We start from the raw sequence: 20,007 nt of genomic DNA on the forward strand, positions 1-20,007 counted from the left end.
AGTTCATCTGAGAAGACATCACACCAGTATGTTGGTAGACATGCAAGTTAATTCTTCAGTTCAATCTTTATGTGCTAAAAAGGCACATAAATTCCTGTGGAGATACACATTGTCCTGTTTTTGCCAAATAAATGAAAAGCATGTCATCAATGTCTTCTCTATTGCTGTATCAAATCTCCCCTAGCTTTCCTCAGAGATGGTCTCAATAATGTGCTTAAAGTCAAGTCCAATTCAGTTTGTGCATGATTACATGATAAAACTTTTTTTTAAATAATGTATCCTAAATTGTGGATAATCAAGCTACATTTCATATGCCAAAACAAACTTCTGGAGTGTTAAAGATTAAAAAAAAAACAAAAAAAAGAACAAGAACCGTACAGAACCGAAAACCGTGACCTAAAACCGTGATACGAACCGAACCGTAGGGTTTTATGAACCGTGCCACCCCTAATTATTATATTAGAATGTTATTATTATTATCATTATCATTATTATTATTATTATTATTATTATTATTATCATACTAATATCAAATGGGTCAGAATTATATATATATGTGACCCTGGACCACAAAACCAGTCATAAGGTTAAATTTTACAAAACTGAGATGTATACATCATATGAAAGTTCAATAAATAAGCTTTCTATTGATGTATGGTTTGTTAGGATAGGACAATATTTGGCCGAGATACATCTATTTGAAAATCTGAAATCTGAGGGTGCAAAAAATCAAAATACTGAGAAAATCACCTTTAAAGTTGTCCAAATTAGGTTCTTAACAATGCATGTTACTAATCAAAAATTACATTTTGATATATTTACAGTAGGATTTTTAGAAAAAATCTTCATGGAACATGATCTTTACTTAATTTCCTAATGATTTTTGGCATAAAAGAAAAATCAAAAATTTTGACCCATGCAATGTATTTTTGGCTATTGCTACAAATATACCCCAGCGACTTAAGACTGGTTCTGTGGTCCAGGGTCACATATATATTTTATTACTTTTTTGCTAAATCAATCTTCTCACTTATTGTTATAATAATAATAATAATAAATAAAAAAAAAATACAAAAAATTATTATTATATTATTTTAACAATAATAATAATTAATAATAGTAATAATAAACATATTTGCATATAAACATTTATTATTGCTTTAATAATAATAATAATAATAATAATAATGATAATAATATTGATAATAAATATTATTCTAATTATCATTCATCATCTATTATTCTAACAGTAATAATAATTAATAATAGTAATAACCAACATACTTACATATAAACATTTATTATTGCTCTAATAATAATAATAATGATAATAATAATAGTAATAATAAATAAGAATTATTAATATCATACTAATATCATTTACACAACATTAAAATATCAGATTTTTTCAATTTTCTCACATATTGCTCTAATAATAATAAAAATAATAACATGTATTATTGTAATAATAATATAATAATAAATGTATTATTCTAATAACAATAACAATAATAATGATAATAATAATAATAATAATTATTATTATTATTCATATAATATCTATATATATATATATATATATTATATAACTGATATTTTCAATATCAGATTTTTTTCAATCACATATTGCTTCTAATAGTAGTAATAATAATAAAAAATATATAAAATATTAGCATAATTAATAAATAATTATATTTAGTTTTATATAATAATAATGATAATAATAATAATTATTATATACAACTAAATATATATAAAATAATATTAATGATATAATTATTACATAATTACCAATAATTACCAAGACAACTGTAAATAAGTTATTTTTAGGTTGATTCCTCTAAAAAGTCCAAACACCGTGGCACCTGTCTGCTTTATAAAACAATTAAAAGCAGGGTGAGGTAGTACGATAGTTAGGACACCTGTTTGAATGCAAGACATTTCTCTTTCAAACCAAACTGCAAAAAAATTAACGGCCATAAATGCCTAGTAATTTACCAAATAAAGAAAAAATTAGCAGGTTGATTTTAATCCCTCAAATGAAAATTTGTGGTATTAGTGTGGGGGTTGAGCTCTGTTCTTCATCCGGCCCAGCTCGTCTCCGCTGCGTCTCAAAGCCCGCTCGCCGTACGTGGCGGTTTGCATCATTACATTCTATTTGATTTCTCCCAGGTATTATATTAGATAATAAACAAAAAGATTAAAGCTCACCTAATCCAATCAATGGCTGGAAGCGCATCCCCTCTCTTTATAGATCAACAAGCCCAGACCAACCAGGCAAGCTAAGAGGATTACCCAAAGGTTCAAAGTTTCTTTGAAATCCTTCGGTTTTAAATATTATTTCATATTTTGTTCATATTATTGCTTTAATTAAACGGGCAACGACAAAAATGAAACAAACAACTACTAACATGAGAACAGGATCATCTCAATACAACACATGTTTTCGTTTTTTCATAAACTTCACACGGGACGCATGCCGAAAGCACACACATACACAAACCAGCATATCTACAGATGTGTTAATCGGCTGTGTATGCTGGCCGGATGCTCTGCTGGCATTTTACAATAACAAATTAGAGTCATTAGGAGGAAAATTAATTGGTTTCAATAAATCGGCTCAAACATTTGGTCAGCAGTGCAGTGGGGAAAATCACAACAATAAATCTGTCTTACCCCTTATCCACACAATGAGCCAGGAAAACAAGACATTTTCATTTACTGAATGAATGAATGTTTTGACACATTATTATTACCTGACTAGGAGAATTTATATTTTATTAAAAGCTTTAACAATCTTTTTGTTATGTGGTGGTCATATTAAAACTTGCCTTGGAAACTTTTACTACGCTGTCAATTTATTGCTGCCACCTTGCTTACCCTTTTACAGACTCTAAAATATGCAAATCCTAAATATTATAATCATACAAATATTATATTTTAATATATTATATAAATATATATTATATACAAATAACATTTAACAAAAAGATATTAAATAATATAAAATACTACATAGTATTGTTTAAGAAATAATGTTTTCTCATAACTAGAGCATTGTTTTCACCACAACAATTTTGTCCCTATTTTTGTGTATGTACTTAATTACTGAGGAGACAAAAGTGTAAGCAAAGACTGTGCTTAATATAAAATATGAAATGTAAAAAAAAAAAGAAAAATCATTTAATAAAATTGATGAAAGTTGATAGTAAAGACTTACACTACCAGTCAAAAGTTTTTGAACAGTAAGATTTGTAATGTTTTTTTTTAAAGAAGCATTTATTTGATACAAAGTACAGCAAAAACAATACAATTCTGAATATTTTTTACTATTTAAAATAACTGCTTTCTATTCGAATATATATTTTAAAATGTAATTTATTCCTGTGATTAAAGCAAGATTTTCAGCATCACACTTCGGTGTTACACGATCCTTCAGAAATCATTCTAATATGCTGATTTGCTGTTCAAGAAACATTTTTTAAATATTATTATTATTAATATTTAAAACAGTCTAGTACTTTTTCAGGATTCTTTGATGAATAGAAGATAAGCATTTATCTGAAATAATAGACTTTTGTAACATCATATACCATAACATTCAAAAGCTTGAAGTCAGTATGATCAAAAGTGATGATAAAGACATTTATGATGTTACAAAAATTTCTATGTCAGATAAATGCTGTTCTTCTGAACTTTCTATTCATCAAAGAAACTTGAAAAAATTCTACTTAGTTGTTTTCACCTTAATAATAATAATAATAATATATTTTGAGCAGCAAATCAGAATATTAGAATGATTTCTGAAGTATCATGTGACTGGAGTAATGCTAAAAACGCTAAAAATTCAGCTTTGAAATCACAGGAATAAATTACATTTTTTAATATATTCAAATATAAAACAGTTATTGTAAATAGTAAAAATATTTTAAAACATGTACCGTTTTTGCTGTACTTTGGATCAAATAAATGCAGGCTTGGTGAGCAGAAGAGAACTCTTTAAAAAAAATGAAAACAATCATACTGTTCAAAAACTTTTGACTGGTAGTGTTGTTTGATTTAGTGTAGTATTGTTGGAATTGTTATTGTTATATTTTGAATAAATGCTGTTCTTTTTACCTTTTTATTTTATATTTATATTACTATAACTACTATTGTTGTTTGAAATGACACAATGTTCCTGTGATGCATGTATGTCTATTTTTTTGTTATGGTAAACACATTAAATAATCAAGAATTTAGTTGATCAAGATTACTTGAAAAACATCCAAATGTAACTCTTTATTTTTTTGGAACACCCCTCAGATACATTTTCTCTCTCTTAGTCTCATACACACACACACACACACAGCACACCACAGCCCTTTACATAAAGACATCAAATATCAAAGACAATTCATGAAAAACCTTAAAGATAAATACAAATCCGTTGTTATCTTTGAAGTGTTCTTCATTTGCTGTTCAGGGTCTTATATCAAAAGGGCATGAAAGAGGACTTGCAGGTCTTATGATTAGAGCAGTGCATAAAATAGATGAGATGACCCAATCTAAGTTGCACATAATAAGTATTAAAGTATTACATGATATTAATCCTGCCATTCCATTACTCGCTCAATCACTGCATGCCAACTAATTACTGAGAGTCCACACACACACACACACACACACACACACACACACACACACACACACACACACACACACACACACACACACACACACACACACACACACACACACACACACACACACACACACACACACTTACATCAGGTCGCAGTAATCTTCTTAGTGCATCAACCAGACTGCTTCTGTACTGGTCAAGAAACAGGCTAAGAGAAAAAGAGGAAACAGAAAAACTCAAAAGATTAGAATGCATTGCAACGATAATGGCTCCAGATAAAGCAGCAGGCTATTTATTTTCACTGTTTACGAATAAATCCACCAGCATGGCAAAAAAAAAAAAAAAAAAAAAAAAACTATGTGCAAATGTAGATGCTCTTTTTTTCCCCCAGATGAGAACAAATCTTGTTTCAGTGGCGTGACAGCATTCAAATCAAAGGTAAAACACACGCTAGCAGAGATGAACGATCAAGGAAGTATCAGGTGGCGTTAACATGATACAAACTAATACAAAGCAACAGAAAAACAAAAACCCTTCAGTGACGCATACAATTACATACAGAATATACAAATTACAATCAAATGCATATATGTGACCCTGGACCACAAAACCAGTCTTAAGTCGCTGGGGTATATTTGTAGCAATAGCCAAAAATACATTGTATGGGTCAAAATTATTGATTTTTCTTTTATGCCAAAAATCATTAGGAAATTAAGTAAAGATCATGTTCCATGAAGATTTTTTGTAAAATTCCTACTGTAAATGTATCAAAATGTAATTTTTGATTAGTAATATGCATTGTTAAGAACCTAATTTGGACAACTTTAAAGGTGATTTTCTCAGGATTTTGATTTTTTGCACCCTTAGATTCCAGATTTTCAAATAGATGTATCTCGGCCAAATATTGTCCTATCCTAACAAACCATACATCAATAGAAAGCTTATTTACTGAGCTTTCATATTATATATACATCTCAGTTTTGTAAAATTTAACCTTATGACTGGTTTTGTGGTCCAGGGTCACATATATAAATACCATTACAGGAATAATACACACCTTTAAATATATTCAAATAGAAAACAGCTGTTTTAAATTGTTTACTTTTTTTTTTTTTTTTTGCAATACTTTATTTTTTAATATTAGTGTTTTAGGACTTATATTTGAAAGCCTGTTTGCACCATTGAATAAAACATTTAAAATTCTCGCATTTGCGATAAAAATAAATGTAAACTGTAAGTAAATTGTAATTGTATGTAATTGTATGTAAATTGTAAGATATAAACTTTCAATTCTGACTCTTTTTCTCAAAAATGCGAGTATCTTGCACTTGACTTTTTTTCTCGCAAATGTGAGTTTGTATCTTGCAATTCTGACTTTTTTTCTCTGAATTGTGAGATTAAATTTGTATTTCTGACTTTTTTGCAATTGCAAGTTTGTACTTTTTTTCTCGCAAATGTGAGTTTGTATCTTGCAATTCTGACTTTTTTCTCAGAATTGGAAGATAAAAACTTGCAATTCTGACTTTTTTCTCAGAATTTTGAAAAACTTGCAATTCTGACTTTTTTCTCAAAAATGCGAGTATCTTGCACTTGACTTTTTTTCTATTACATGTCAGTTAGTATCTTGCAATTCTGTCTTTTTTCTCAGAATTGTGAGATAAAAACTCGTAATTCTGACTTTTTTGCAATTGCAAGTTTGTATCTTGCAATTCTGACATTTTTTTCTCGCAAATGTAAATTTTTACTCAGAACTGGAAAATAAAAACTTGCAATTCAGACTTTATTTCTAGCAATTGCCAATTTATATTTTGTGATTCAGACTTTTTGTCTGACTTTAAAAAGGTTCGTGCGAATTTTAATTTCACAACCTTACTAACCTTTTTACTTGCAATTGCGAGTTTGTATCTTGCAATTCTGACTTTTTTCGCAATTCTCAGAATAAAAGAGAATTGTGAAAAAGAAATTTAAAGAAAAAAAAAGTCACAATTGTGAGATAAAAAGTTGCAGTTGCCTTTTTTATTCAGTGGCGGAAACGGGCTTCCATAGGTATAAAAGACTACTTTCAAAAACATTAAAAAAAATCCTAATTATTCCAAAACTGTGGCTGGCATATATATATGTTATGTTCTTTGATGTATAGAAAGTTAATTGAACAACATTCTAAAATAATACTTTTGTAACATTACAAGTGTCCTAACTGTCACCATTGATCAGTTTAATGCATCGGTTTATATCATTATGCTTTTTTACTATTCTACAGCTATTTTTCAAAGAGCAAACCATGTTCCAGACTGAGTTCACTTTTGAACTTTCAACTAGCAAAATAGTCCACTCACCTCTGATCCTGCTAAAAACACTGCTCTCCATTGCTAGGGTTCAAAGGTCAGAGTTATGTTGATTAAACCTTATTTTTGTGATCTCACTGGCCACGTCTAGCGGTCACGAGTCTGATGGCTCGAAGCGTTTCATTAGCAGTTCAACTCTTGACCCAGTGTTTTGGGTGGAGTAGGTCAATCCGGACAATAGAGGGTGAGTTTAGGGGTGAAAGATCAGGAATGCAGACTGGCTACACTGGCCTTGACAGGGTACGTCAAACAAAACCCTTCCCAATTTACCAATGGTACTTCCTCCTTTACTTCCATATATTGACCTATCAGTGATGTAATACTTGCCTTTCATTTATTCTCAAAAAAGTGTTCATTAAAAGTATTTTCTGTTTATTAAACTGCTAATGACAACAGCACCAGCATCAAAGTCAGAGTCTTGGGCCACAAGACCAACAAGATTTGCTTGTTGGTATTGTTGTCGTCATTCTCACCAGCAGTTTACTGACATTCAAATCCTGCTCTCTTACATGGCCTGTGTGAATAGTGCATTTACAATGCTATAAATAGAAGCGTGGTAGCATATTACAGAAGTACATAACTCTAAGTGAAACCTTACACTTCAAATGTGGCTTGTCTTGAAATATTTTTGGCTGTGCTAATCTGAAGGTGATGGTAGTAAGATTAAAACATGGGTGGGTTTTAATACTTGATCTGATCTGATCTAATCTAGAGTGCATTAACCCTCCATCCCCTCAATGAAACCTAAAGTGAGGGCAAATAAATGACTCATAAAAACCATACCATCAGTAGGAGCTTACGCTAAGATGACTGACATTATTGAAGATTAGAGAAAAACCCTTCTTATGTGGAGGTGTTTTTACACATATACATTACATTTCCTTCATGGATACTTGATGGCTAGTTTTTATTTTATTTTTTTTATTATTAATTTTTAAATTACATTTTTAATTACATATTGTTTTTATTTACAATACAATTTTATTTATTTTTTATTTTTTTTAATGTACAAACTACATTTAAATATGAACCTTAATGTTAAAAGGTTTAAAATCACAAATCATTTTAGTCAAGTATTTATGGAAGCCCATTTTCACCACTGAATTAAAAAAAAAGGTAATTGTGACACTTTCTCGTAATTGCAGAAAGTTTACATTTTGCATTTGTAAACATTCTTTTTTTCTTAGAACTGTGACATATAAACTCACAGTTGAGAGAAAAAAAACTTAGAATTGCAGGGAAAAAATCAGAATTGTGAGATGTAAACTTGTTTTGCAAAAAATGTCAGAATTGTGAGTTTTTTTGTGAGTTCTTGCAATTCTGACTTTTTTTTTTACGCAACTACCAGTTTATATCCCACTATTCTGACTTTATAAGTCGTGAGTTTATATCACGCAATTCTGAGAAAAAAGTCAGAACTGCAAGATACAAACTTAGATTTCTAAGAAAAAAAAGTCAGAATTGTGTTCTTATCTTGCAATTCTGACTCGATTTCTCACAATTGCAAGTTTAATCATACTATTTTGACTTTATAACTCACAATTTATATCATACAATTCTGAGAAAAAAAAGTCAGAATTGCAAAGTTATAAACTCACTTTGCAAGAAAAAAAGGCAGAATTGTGAGTTTATATCTCGCAATTCTGACTTTATTTCTCACAATATTCTTGATTTCTCACAATTGCAAGTTCATATCTCACAGTTCTAAGAAAAAAAGTCAGAATTGTGAGATGTAAACTCGCTTTGCAAAAAAGGTCAGAATTGTGAGTTTTTATCTCGCAATTCTGACTTGATTTTTAGCAACTGCAAGTTTATATCCCACTATTCTGACTTTATAAGTCGTGAATTTATATCACACAATTCTGAGAAAAAAGTCAGAACTGCAAGATACAAACTTACATTTCTAAGAAAAAGAGTCAGAATTGTGTTTTTATCTTGCAATTATGACTTTTATTTTGCAAGTTTATATTACACTATTCTGACTTTATAACTCACAATTGTGAGTTTATATCATACAATTCTGAGAAAAAAAAGTCAGAATTGTGAAGTTATAAACTCGCTTTGCAAGAAAAAAAGACAGAATTGTGAGTTTTTAGCTCGCAATTCTGACTTGATTTCTCACAATTGCAAGTTTTTATCTCACTATTATGACTTTATAACTTGCAATTGTGAGTTTATATCACGCAATTCAGAAAAAAGTTTTGTGAAGAATTGTGAAGTTATAAACTTGTTTTGCAAGATAAAAAAATCTGAATTGTGAGATTATATCTCGCAATTCTGACTTCATTTCTTGCAATTTTCTCGATTTCTCACAATTGCAAGTTCATATCTCACAGTTCTGAGAAAAAAGTCAGAATTGCGAGACGTAAACTCACTTTGCGAGAAAAAAAGTCGGAATTGTGAGTTTTATCTCGCAATTCGGACTTGATTCCTTACAACTGCAAGTTTTTATCTCACTATTATGGCTTTTTAACTCGCAATTGTGAGTTTATATCATGCAATTCAGAAAAAAAGTTAGAACTGCAAGATGTGAACTCGCTTTGCAGGAAAGAAAGTCAGAACTGCAAGATACAAACTCACATTTGTGAGAAAAAAGTCAGAATTGTGAGTTTTTATCTCGCAATACTGATGATTTCTCATAATTGCAAGTTTATATCCCACTGTTCTGACTTTATAACTCGCAACTGTAAATTTATATCACGCAATTATGAGAAAAAAAAGTAATAATTGCCAGATGTAAACTTGCTTTGCGAGAAAAAAAGTCAGAATTGCAAGATACAAACTCACATTTGCGAGAATAAAAGTCAGAATAGTGAGTTTTTATCTGACAATTCTGACTTGATTTCTCGCAACTGCAAGTTTATCCCACTATTCTGACTTTATAACTCGTAATTGTGAGTTTATATCAAGCAATTCAGAGAAAAAAAGTCCAAATTGCGAGATGTAAAATCGCTTTGCAAGAAAGAAAAAGTCTGAACTACAAGATACAAACTCACATTTGTGAGAAAAAGTCAGAACTGTGAGTTTTTATCTCGTAATTCTGAAAATTTCTCATAATTGCAAGTTTATATCCCACTGTTCTGACTTTATAACTCGCAATTGAGTTTATATCACGCAATTCAGAGAAAAAAAGTCTGAATTGCGAAATGTAAAATCGCTTAGCAAAAAAAGAAAGTCACAACTGAAAGATACAAATTCACATTTGTGAGAAAGAGTCAGAATTGTGAGTTTTTATGTCGGAATTCTGACGATTTCGCACAATTGCAAGTTTATATCCCACTGTTCAGACTTTATAACTTATATCACACAATTCTGAGAAAAACAACGTCATCAAACATCACATATTCTCACATCCATTCTCATCGGTTTGTATGTTTGTGTTTATTATCGATTCACTAATTCAGCTGACTAAAATTTTATGAAGCTTCAAACCTTGAAATACAACTGTACAGAAATCAACACTGAAATGCTGTGAATGCTGTGAATGCTGTGGCCAATTTATCTAAACGACATCTAAATAACTGGTAAATTATACCATTTTTCAGAGCTATTGGAAAAATTATTGACCAGTCCCATTTGTGTGCTATTTTTAAAGCACTTTTATGTGTTGCCTTATTTTATTATTTTTTCCTGTGTGCTATTATTATAGTTAAAAGGTCTAAACAATACAGCAAGGCAGGTGACAAAATATCATACTTAGGTGGTTAAGGTGGGGTGCTCTAAAAATACACAGATGTAAATAAATCTCTCTCTCGCCATGTCTTTAGAAAGAAAAAAATATAGCACAAAATGAGCCAGCACTGGCACTATACTCAATAAAGGGGCAAAGTAAACAAGAAAAGGTGATAGAAAGAAATCAGCTACATAACAGAGTAACTTTTTTAAAAACTTAAATAAACAAATAAAAATAAACAAGCACAAACACTTTTATCTTGAGTCCAGAGACAGAAGCTTAGAGAAAGCCAAGCTGTCTCAGTCAGTCAATCACTACAGCAGTGAACGCAACAAGGCCACTGCAAGAATTCACACCAGACGCTTAAATTACACTATGTGCTTGTGTAGCAAAGTGCTTCATTGTTCTCTGTGTGTGTATGTACTCTAAAGCAGTAGTATAAACCAGGGATCGCTAAAAGACATGCACTCTCACTTTTGGTTCACCTGCTGTGGGAGGTCACAAAACATTACTTCATAGACAGCAATGTTTTATTAAAGGATGTTTCCCCTCAAATTCAACAGACATGATTACACAAGAATTGGTTTTCACCTAAGGGAATCTCACACACATATTGTATGGCGATTCACCTGTTAGTGTCAGGCACCCATCGCCATGGGAACTGCTAGGGGGATCAAGTGGAGGATTCTGATGACTGATTCACTTATCATGGAGCACGGCTGACTGCTTCTTCACGTGCTTGACCCTAGCCTGGTGTTACTGCGATTCCAACTAAGGATCTAAGTGATGGGATACATCGTGTTTTTCCAGAGTGCCATTCCATAGCACTTTAAAACAGACTCCCTGCGAGCATGTTTACATGTAGCCACTATAGAAATGAAGCTGAACAGAAATGGGTTACAATTTAAACCATTACATGTCATTAAAACACATTATATAATGTATACGAAACTTAAAACATCAGTAGTTGACATATTCAATATAAATGCTAATGAAAACACTGAATAAAAGTTATAAGATACTTCTGCTTGGACATACATTTGCAAAGGCAAAGTTAAGCTGAAAGTTTAACATTGAAAACATGTTTACTTTAAGAAAACATTCCAGAATTGTTCACCATATTGTGGACTTCAATGGGGATCAACAGGTTGAAGGTCCAAATTTGCAGTTTCAATGCAACTTCAAAAGGCTCTACACAATCCTAGCCGAGGAATAATGATTTTACAGGGCCCTCCATTAATATTGGCACCCTTGGTAAAAATGAGTAAAAGTGGCTGTGAAAATAAATCTGCATTGTTTATCCTTTAGATCAGGGGTCCCCAAACTTTTTTCTGAGTGGGCCACATAATTTTCTTTTCTTTAATGGGGGGCCGTGTCAGTTTATAAAAGAAAATTCCATGGGCCGGACTGACTACTATTGAATCTTATTATTTTATTATGATTTTACCTGTATTTTTTATCCCTTTTAATGCTAGAATAGTTTATTATTTTATTATGCACCACACAGACAAATGATCATTTTTTTCAAAAGATATACAGGTGCATCTCAAATTAGAATGTCATGGAAAAGTTCATTTATTTCAGTAATTCAACTCAAATTGTGAAACTTGTGTATTAAATAAATTTAATGCACACAGAGTGAAGTAGTTTAAGTCTTTGGTTCTTTTAATTGTGATGATCTGGCTCTCATTTAACAGAAATTCACTCTCAACAAATTAGAATATGGTGACATGCCAATCAGCTAATCAACTCAAAACACCTGCAAAGGTTTCCTGAGCCATCAAAATGGTCTCTCAGTTTGGTTCACTAGGCTACACAATCATGGAGAAGACTGCTGATCTGACAGTTGTCCAGAAGATAATCATTGACACCCTTCACAAGCAGGGTAAGCCACAAACATTCATTGCCAAAGAAGCTGGCTGTTCACAGAGTGCTGCATCCAAGCATGTTAACAGAAAGTTGAGTGGAAGGAAAAAGTGTAGAAGAAAATCACCAACCGAGAGAAGCGCAGCCTTGAGAGGCTTGTTAAGCAAAATCGATTCAAGATTTTGGGTGAACTTCACAAGGAATGGACTGAGGCTGGGGTCAAGGCATCAAGAGCCACTACACCAGTGGCGGCTACTGGTCTGTCAAATAGGGGAAGCTCATTTTCGGTCTACATCATAAAATTGTCTATTTATTTAAAAGTAAATTCTGCCCTACGTTCCTTTTCAAGAAAATGGTCTGTGACCCTGTCGTACCAACTAGGCGTCTTTTCCAGTGACTTTTCGTGTGCAGTTTCATATGAATGAATGATCTAAAAAAAATATTAAACTCTGTAAAAGTGAAACAAGGAATGTGGTGTATAATTGTGTGAAATGTATGATGAAAATCAAGCAATTTCGCCAAGCAAATATAAAGAAATAGGTTGCAGCAGTTTTTATTTCGACTGAACTTGAGAAATCCACGATGGGACTGAGCGGCTGCAGAGAGCGCGAACGAATAGCTTCAGCGATTCCTTATAGGACAAAATCGCTGTCAGTCAAAAGGACATGCAATCTTTCGACAGACCCTCCAATCATCACGCAGAAGCTCAGCGTCCAGGCCAGCCCACTCCTCATTCACCCCCAGAGACGCTGAGCGTCCGTGGGCGGGACATAATCGCAGCGTTTATCCAATGACCGTCTAGTTTCAAAGCACTGAAAAAAAACGTTCAAAGCAGCCCCATTGAAGTCAATGGACGCTGGGCTTCAATGGGGAAATGCACTGTGACGCTACGGGAATGTATGAGAAGAAAATCAAGTCAGCCGACCTGCTATATCTAACTGATTCTGAACGAATTCGTCTTTGAGATGAACGTTTTCTAACGCATTTTTAGTCAATAAAATGTTAATACAATAGTACGTAATTTGACCATTAATTTTGTGACATTATAGGGGAAGCTGAGCTTCCCTTGCAGTCTTAAAGAAATCGCCACTGCACTACACACACAGATGTGTCAGGAATTTGGCTACAGTTGTCGTATTCCTCTTGCTAAGCCACTCCTGAACCACAGACAACATCAGAGGCATCATACCTGGGCTAAGGAGAAGAAGAAATGGACTGTTACCTAGTGGTCTAAAGTCCTCTTTTCAGATGAGAGCAAGTTTTGTGTTTCATTTGGAAACCAAGGTCAATCTCATCTTCTATTGTTGGTCCACTGTATTTTTGAATCACACGTCAAATTCCTCAAATGCTATAGTGTCATTTAATTGTTTCTAGCTGCCTCGTGCATCACCTGTTAGATTGCGATGACACATTACGTTGAATGTACCATTCTGTTGATGAATTTAACAAATAATTAGGCTATGTTAATAACTAAGGGGAATTTTAGTTTGAAAGCCATTGTTCAGAGGGCCAGTCCAAATGTGGGGGCGGGCCGCATCTGGCCCCCGGGCCTTAGTTTGGGGACCCCTGCTTTAGATCTTTCATTAAAAAAAATTCACAATTCATTGAAGTAAAACGTTGGAAACTGGGAGGGGAATCCCATTATGAAATAAATGTTTTTCTCTAGTTCACGTTGGCCACAATTTTTGGCATCCCTAGAAATTTGTCTAAGTAAAATATCTCCCATTAGTATATTCCCATTATTATTTAAAAAAATTGTTTTAGCACACCTGGGTGCTAAATCCCCATTTCCACCATTAGGGCAATAATTAGTTCCAATCAACTAAAGATGTTACAAATCTGCCTGGAAGAGGACATGTGTCTATATCATCCTAATACCAATGAGGAGGAGGCTTTGAGGGGCCAAAGACTCTCCAAGGATCACAGCTGGAGAATTGGGGTCAGAAAGCCTAAAATTAAATTTATTAAACAGCCCCTACAACACCAGATGTTGTTTCAGAGGGTTTCAAGAAAAATCTTCCTCGCTCACCCAAAAACAAACTCCAGCATATTCAGCTGTCAGACACGACTGGAACTTTAAACAGGACTGGCTTCTATGGTCAGACGAAACTAAAGAATTTTAGCTTTTTGACACCAAACCCACCAGTTAGTTCTTTGCCTGTGTACTACAGTTTAAAAAGGTAGTGTATAGCAAAAAAACTGCCAAATCGTCCAACATCGTTGTTTTACCTTTTTTTTTTGTAAAGGGCTTTGACTTTCCACATTTGCTTTGTAAACACTCGGTCGGTACGTCCGCCTACATCACGTGTGACCTTTCCAAAGTGACTATGTAATGCATGACGTCGAGTTAGTGCAACATGAGCATTTGTGGTTAAAAAGTATATAATTTTTTTTTTTTTTTTTTTTTTTTTTTAGAAAATTATCGATTGCTTCGCTAGATAAGATTTTTATTCCTCGGCTTGGATTGTGTAAAACCTTTTGAAGCTACATTGAAAATGCAATTTGGGCCTTTAACCCGTTATTAAAGTCCACTATATGGAGAAAAATCCTGGAATGTTTTCCTTAAAAACCTTATTTTTTTTCTGACCTTTACAAAGAAAGACATGAACATCTTAGATGACATGAGGTTGAGTAAATTATCAGGAAATTTTTATTCTGAAAGTGAACTAATTTTTTAATGTCTCTTTGTGGTTTTGTGTCAAAAAAGCTTCATGGTCTCTCAAAAAAAATAGTACTTATTTATTAACAATAATAGCTATTGTTATTATTACTACTACTATTTTATAGTCATATTTATATATAATCACAAAAATTTACAAACAAGCACAGCAAACCCTGGGGTAAACAATTCCAAATCGTAATTATTAAAAAAAAAAAAAAAAAAAAAAAAAAAGGAATTTACATTTTTTCCCCAAACTGTACAGCACTACAAGAGGTTCAAACCAACAAAACAAAAACAACTGCGTTTCTCTCTAGACAGGCAATATTATTTCAGTGCATGATTATTCTACTGGCATTACTGTAATCCTCAGTGGCACACTCTCTCAACCTTTTTATTTACTGTAGTTTTTAAAAGAAATACTCAATGTAGTAACAAGAAAACACTTTAGTTTTCTGAGAACCCTGCTGTAGCAGTTACGCCGATGTTTCATTTAGAGATTTCTTGTGCCGTAATGCTGAGAACTCAGAAACGAGGTCAAGCAAGATCCAAATGTACTCATTTTAGAAATAAAACAACAAAGTACAAGAAACTCTGAAACAGGGAAACAAGAAAATAGAACAGAGCTCACCTAAGATTACCACCATAGAGAGTAAAAAAATGTATAGTATTTATGAAACAGTAGTGGAAAATGTGACCTAATGCTTCACACGGGATTCTAAAGTGCACACCTGATGGACTCTTGACTATTGCATTAGGAAGAGCAGTCAATGGCAGTGAAGGTCACATGACAATGACAACATGGCGAAGTGAAGGTCACATGACAATATGGCAAAGTGTAGTTCTTCAACATGAAAGTAAACCTATGGGCGAGACTTCCAGTTCATTAGTCACTATAGGAACATAATGAGAAGAATAACTAAATTCATAAATGCTAAAACTGTTTGCACTATAAACCAGTGTGTTCATAATTTAAGACAATACATTACAATTATTTGGTAAGACACATCAATCTGCAATATCAAGCAGCAAAACAAGCTGTTTTGTTCAGCTAAAAACAGCTTGATGTGGATGAGAACCTAAGCCAGACCCATAAAATTTACAAATGGTTGCGCCCACTTTTACAGCAAAAATAAGGTGGATGCGTAATATTCTTTTTTTAATGGTTGTAAAGTTTGTTTTCATTAAATGTAGTACCTACTCAGATAGTTTGTGATTTCCAGACACAGATAATCAGGGAATAATGAGGGGAGGAACAGAAAACAGGAACAAGACTGAACAAACTAAAAGACTACAAAATAAAAGCACAGACCAGCAATACATATCCAATGTTAAAAAGGCCCATGAGAAAGAGACAGTCCGATTAACCCTTAAATGCATACCTCAGGGTTTTAGCAACCCGGGACGTCATTCACTACACTCTCCCTCCTTTATTTTTTTTAAATTTGACATCAACTTTCTTAGTATTCCTCAATCTATTCATTATAAACAATATAACAAGAAAAAAATGGCAAAATATCTGTTTTCTGACAATTTTTTTGTAAAAAGTGTATAGTGTGTAATAGTGCATGCGTATATGCAATATATATATATATATATATATATATATATATATATATATATAAAAATAAATAAAATATGTGCAAAAATATGTAAATACCTGATGAGTTAATACGTGCAATTCATCTTTATTCCTCGATGACGCACTGTTTGATGGACAATAACGACGTGATGTTTCAATCATAACTATCGCAGGCATAAAACAAAAGAATATCATCAGCAAAACCTGAACTGGTTTTAATGGCTTTACTGCAGAGCAATTACTGTATGCAATAAAATATAAATGTCATTGTTATTTGATGGTGGAGGTGGTGAATAAGCTGTCAGTGATCAAAATATTGACAAAATATTGAGTTTTGAGAATATGGTTGAGATCGTGAATATGAGCCAGATGCTGAATGTACTGTGGAAGTGTGCTCTGAGGATGACGCTGATTATAAAATCATCTGCTCAGATTGAACCCTTCTAAGTTTCAAAAGGTAACAAAATATGCTTTATTTTATTCTTATGTAATTGTTCTTAAAATATCAAGAGAGGTTTTTTTTGCTATTGCAGAAGTTAGAGATCTATCTGTGCTGGATATATAGGTTGGGGTCGCTAATGACCCAAATACGTAATAATGATTGGCGAAACATTCATACATTTAAGGGTTAAAACTGCATATCAGTCTTTTACCTTCTCAGCAATGAGGAAATATCATTTTAAACAAAGCTGCACAAGTCAAGTAAAGAGCTGTGGGCCTTGAGTGCTAATTTCATGCTTTTGTCAACTCTTAGCATAGCTACAAAACATAGTTTTCAGACAAGAATAGCATTGTCTTGTGAAGACAAAGACGAGGTGAAACAGAGGGCTGTCTTTTGGAGGAACCTTTTGCTATCATAGCTGAGACTACGTCTCTATCTCTCTCTCTTTCTTCTCCTAGCGTGAGCGCCGCCGCATTATGTCCTGCCTTTCTTGACGATTGTCTGAAAGACTATAATTAATCGGAGCAGAAGTGTGGCTGTTGACCTTTTCGCAGGTGATCGTCAGCATGGCTATGTTCGTTAATCGCCGAGCGATCACTCTCCTGACGACGGCAATTACAGATGAGTTGCCAGTGCAAGCAACGGGGGGACAGCCAACGCGGCGTGATTCATCCTCACGTACCTTCTTCCACTCTCTCTCTCTTCACACACAGACACACACACACACGTAGTATATCCTTACTACACACAAATCAATCTCATGCTGGCCCTCTGCTGCACATTTTACCTGCGTATTAGCTGCCATTTGTCTGACATTAGAATAATAGTAGGCTGTACCAGGTTTTAGTGATCATCGCCAGAGAACACACAGGTATCATTATACCCCGCCTCCATCAGCCGCACCACTTTGTGCTAGATAGAGACAATGCCAAAGAACATCCTGTTTAGAGCTGGGCTTATAACAATGTAATAACAATGTAATAAACTATAATACTGTTAAGAAAAAAGCTGATAAGGAAAATGTGTATGATTTGAAAATGTATATAATTAAAGAGCTAATTAGGGTTATTATAACACGCAACGAGAGCAGGAACCGTTAAAAAAGAATCAGACGAGAATAAACGGACCGATAAAATCTCACTAATAATAACCTCCTGTATTTCTGTGCATTTGATGTGCAGACTTAATATAAATGAATAAAATATTGGCAAACATTACATTACTGGAAAACAATTTAACATGAATTAAAGTGGAAGTCATTCCAAACCTGTGACTTTTTCATCTGAATAAAAGAAATTAGATATTTTGAACATTGTTTCAAATTTTTTTCTGACTGTATATATAACCGTGGTCCGTGGACCACAAAACAAGTTATACATGTAATTGAAATTGAGATTTATACATCATCGGTAGAAAGGAAATTTACTAAATATCCTAAGGGAACATGATCTTTACTTAATATCCTAATAATTCTGGCATAAAAGAAAAATCGATCAGTTTGACACATACAGTGTATTTTTGACTATTGCTACAAATACACCAATTTGTGGTCCAGGGTCACATATGTTATACAGAAGAAATTAAGTCAAACACTCACTTGAGTGAGTAAATGATGAGAGAATTTACATTTTTTGGGTGAACTATCTATGAAAATAAAGAGGACTGTTCATCTTTGATCACATGGTCCTTCCTTTAAGTTGAATTTCCCAAACTTTCCAACATAGCATTAAAGCAACATAAAATTTTCTTGCATTACATAATGAAGTCTGCTGTACCAGTAGTAAAATTTATATCAGAACTATTGTAAAAGACTAATGTAATGCACACACAACAATGCATTTACACAGACACACAAAAGAGAGAGAAAACAAGAAATAAGATATTTTGAAGATTGTTTCAACTTTTTCTTCTGACTGTATAATGAAAGATAGTGGGCTCACAAACAGTCCTACAGGTTTGGAGTGACTTGAGTGAGTAAATGATGACAGAATTTTCACTTTTGGGTAAACTATCCCTTTCCATGACTAAAGAGAACTGTTCATCTTTGATGACATGATGCCTCCCTAAGCTGGATTTCCCAAACCATCCAACATAGCATTCAAACAACATCAAATTTTCTCGCATTACATAATGAAGTCTGAATGTACCAGCAGTAAAATTTACATCCGAACGATTTTAAAAGACTAGTGTAATGCACACACAACAACGCATTTACACAGACACACGAGAGAGAGAGAGAGAGAGAGAGAGAGAAAAAAACAATGGTTCCACATGTTCAGGACCTGGCTAATTGAAATGTTTGTATTGCTCCACAATCTCTCTCTCGCTCTCTTTCTCTCCTTGCACAGGCATAATTATTTGCAATTTGCCTAAGACATCCATTTGCTGGGACGCCAAGCATGAAAAAGAGGCAATTTCTGAAAAATGGAAATGCCTGGCGGAGCTGGCGGAGGGGAAATAATTCAGCGCCATCCGCGAGCTGATGGCTGCCATCTGATAAGCGTTACGGGTGCAGGAATATTAATGCCACATCACCGGGACACAAGGTGCACACTTTTATTGAGGGTGTAGACATATTGTGGCTGGAGATGCTAGTAAAGTGTGAGATATGATATTTATTTTGTAATCGCTGTAAGAATGGAAAGAGAATCCCTTTGCCTGCTCAGAATCGTATACCCATGCAGTTTGGCCTGAAAGATCCTTACAGTTGTGTAAGGATTGCATGGGTGTCATGTTTTGGGTGACGCTGGATCTCTGAAGAACTGACAGTTCAACAAAAGGATCAACCTACCAGTCAGCGCACATCACCACGTCAA

At 33.3% G+C, this 20,007-nt stretch overlaps 1 protein-coding gene across 1 annotated transcript in view; it reads right to left on the bottom strand.

The window, feature by feature from the left end:
* The window catches only part of camkmt (calmodulin-lysine N-methyltransferase), a 153,423-nt gene that overhangs the window by 13,910 nt on the left and 119,506 nt on the right, over positions 1-20,007 (bottom strand). The window contains exons 8-9 of the mRNA XM_073834076.1: positions 19,983-20,007; positions 4,769-4,832 (exon numbers count right to left, since the gene is read on the bottom strand). The exon at positions 19,983-20,007 is cut by the window's right edge and continues 50 nt beyond it. Of these exons, the coding sequence (XP_073690177.1) occupies positions 4,769-4,832; positions 19,983-20,007 (89 nt within the window). The remainder of the gene's footprint in view (positions 1-4,768; positions 4,833-19,982) is intronic.

This window comes from Garra rufa, chromosome 2 (genome assembly GCF_049309525.1).
Source record: "Garra rufa chromosome 2, GarRuf1.0, whole genome shotgun sequence".
NCBI classification, from domain to species: domain Eukaryota; kingdom Metazoa; phylum Chordata; class Actinopteri; order Cypriniformes; family Cyprinidae; genus Garra; species Garra rufa.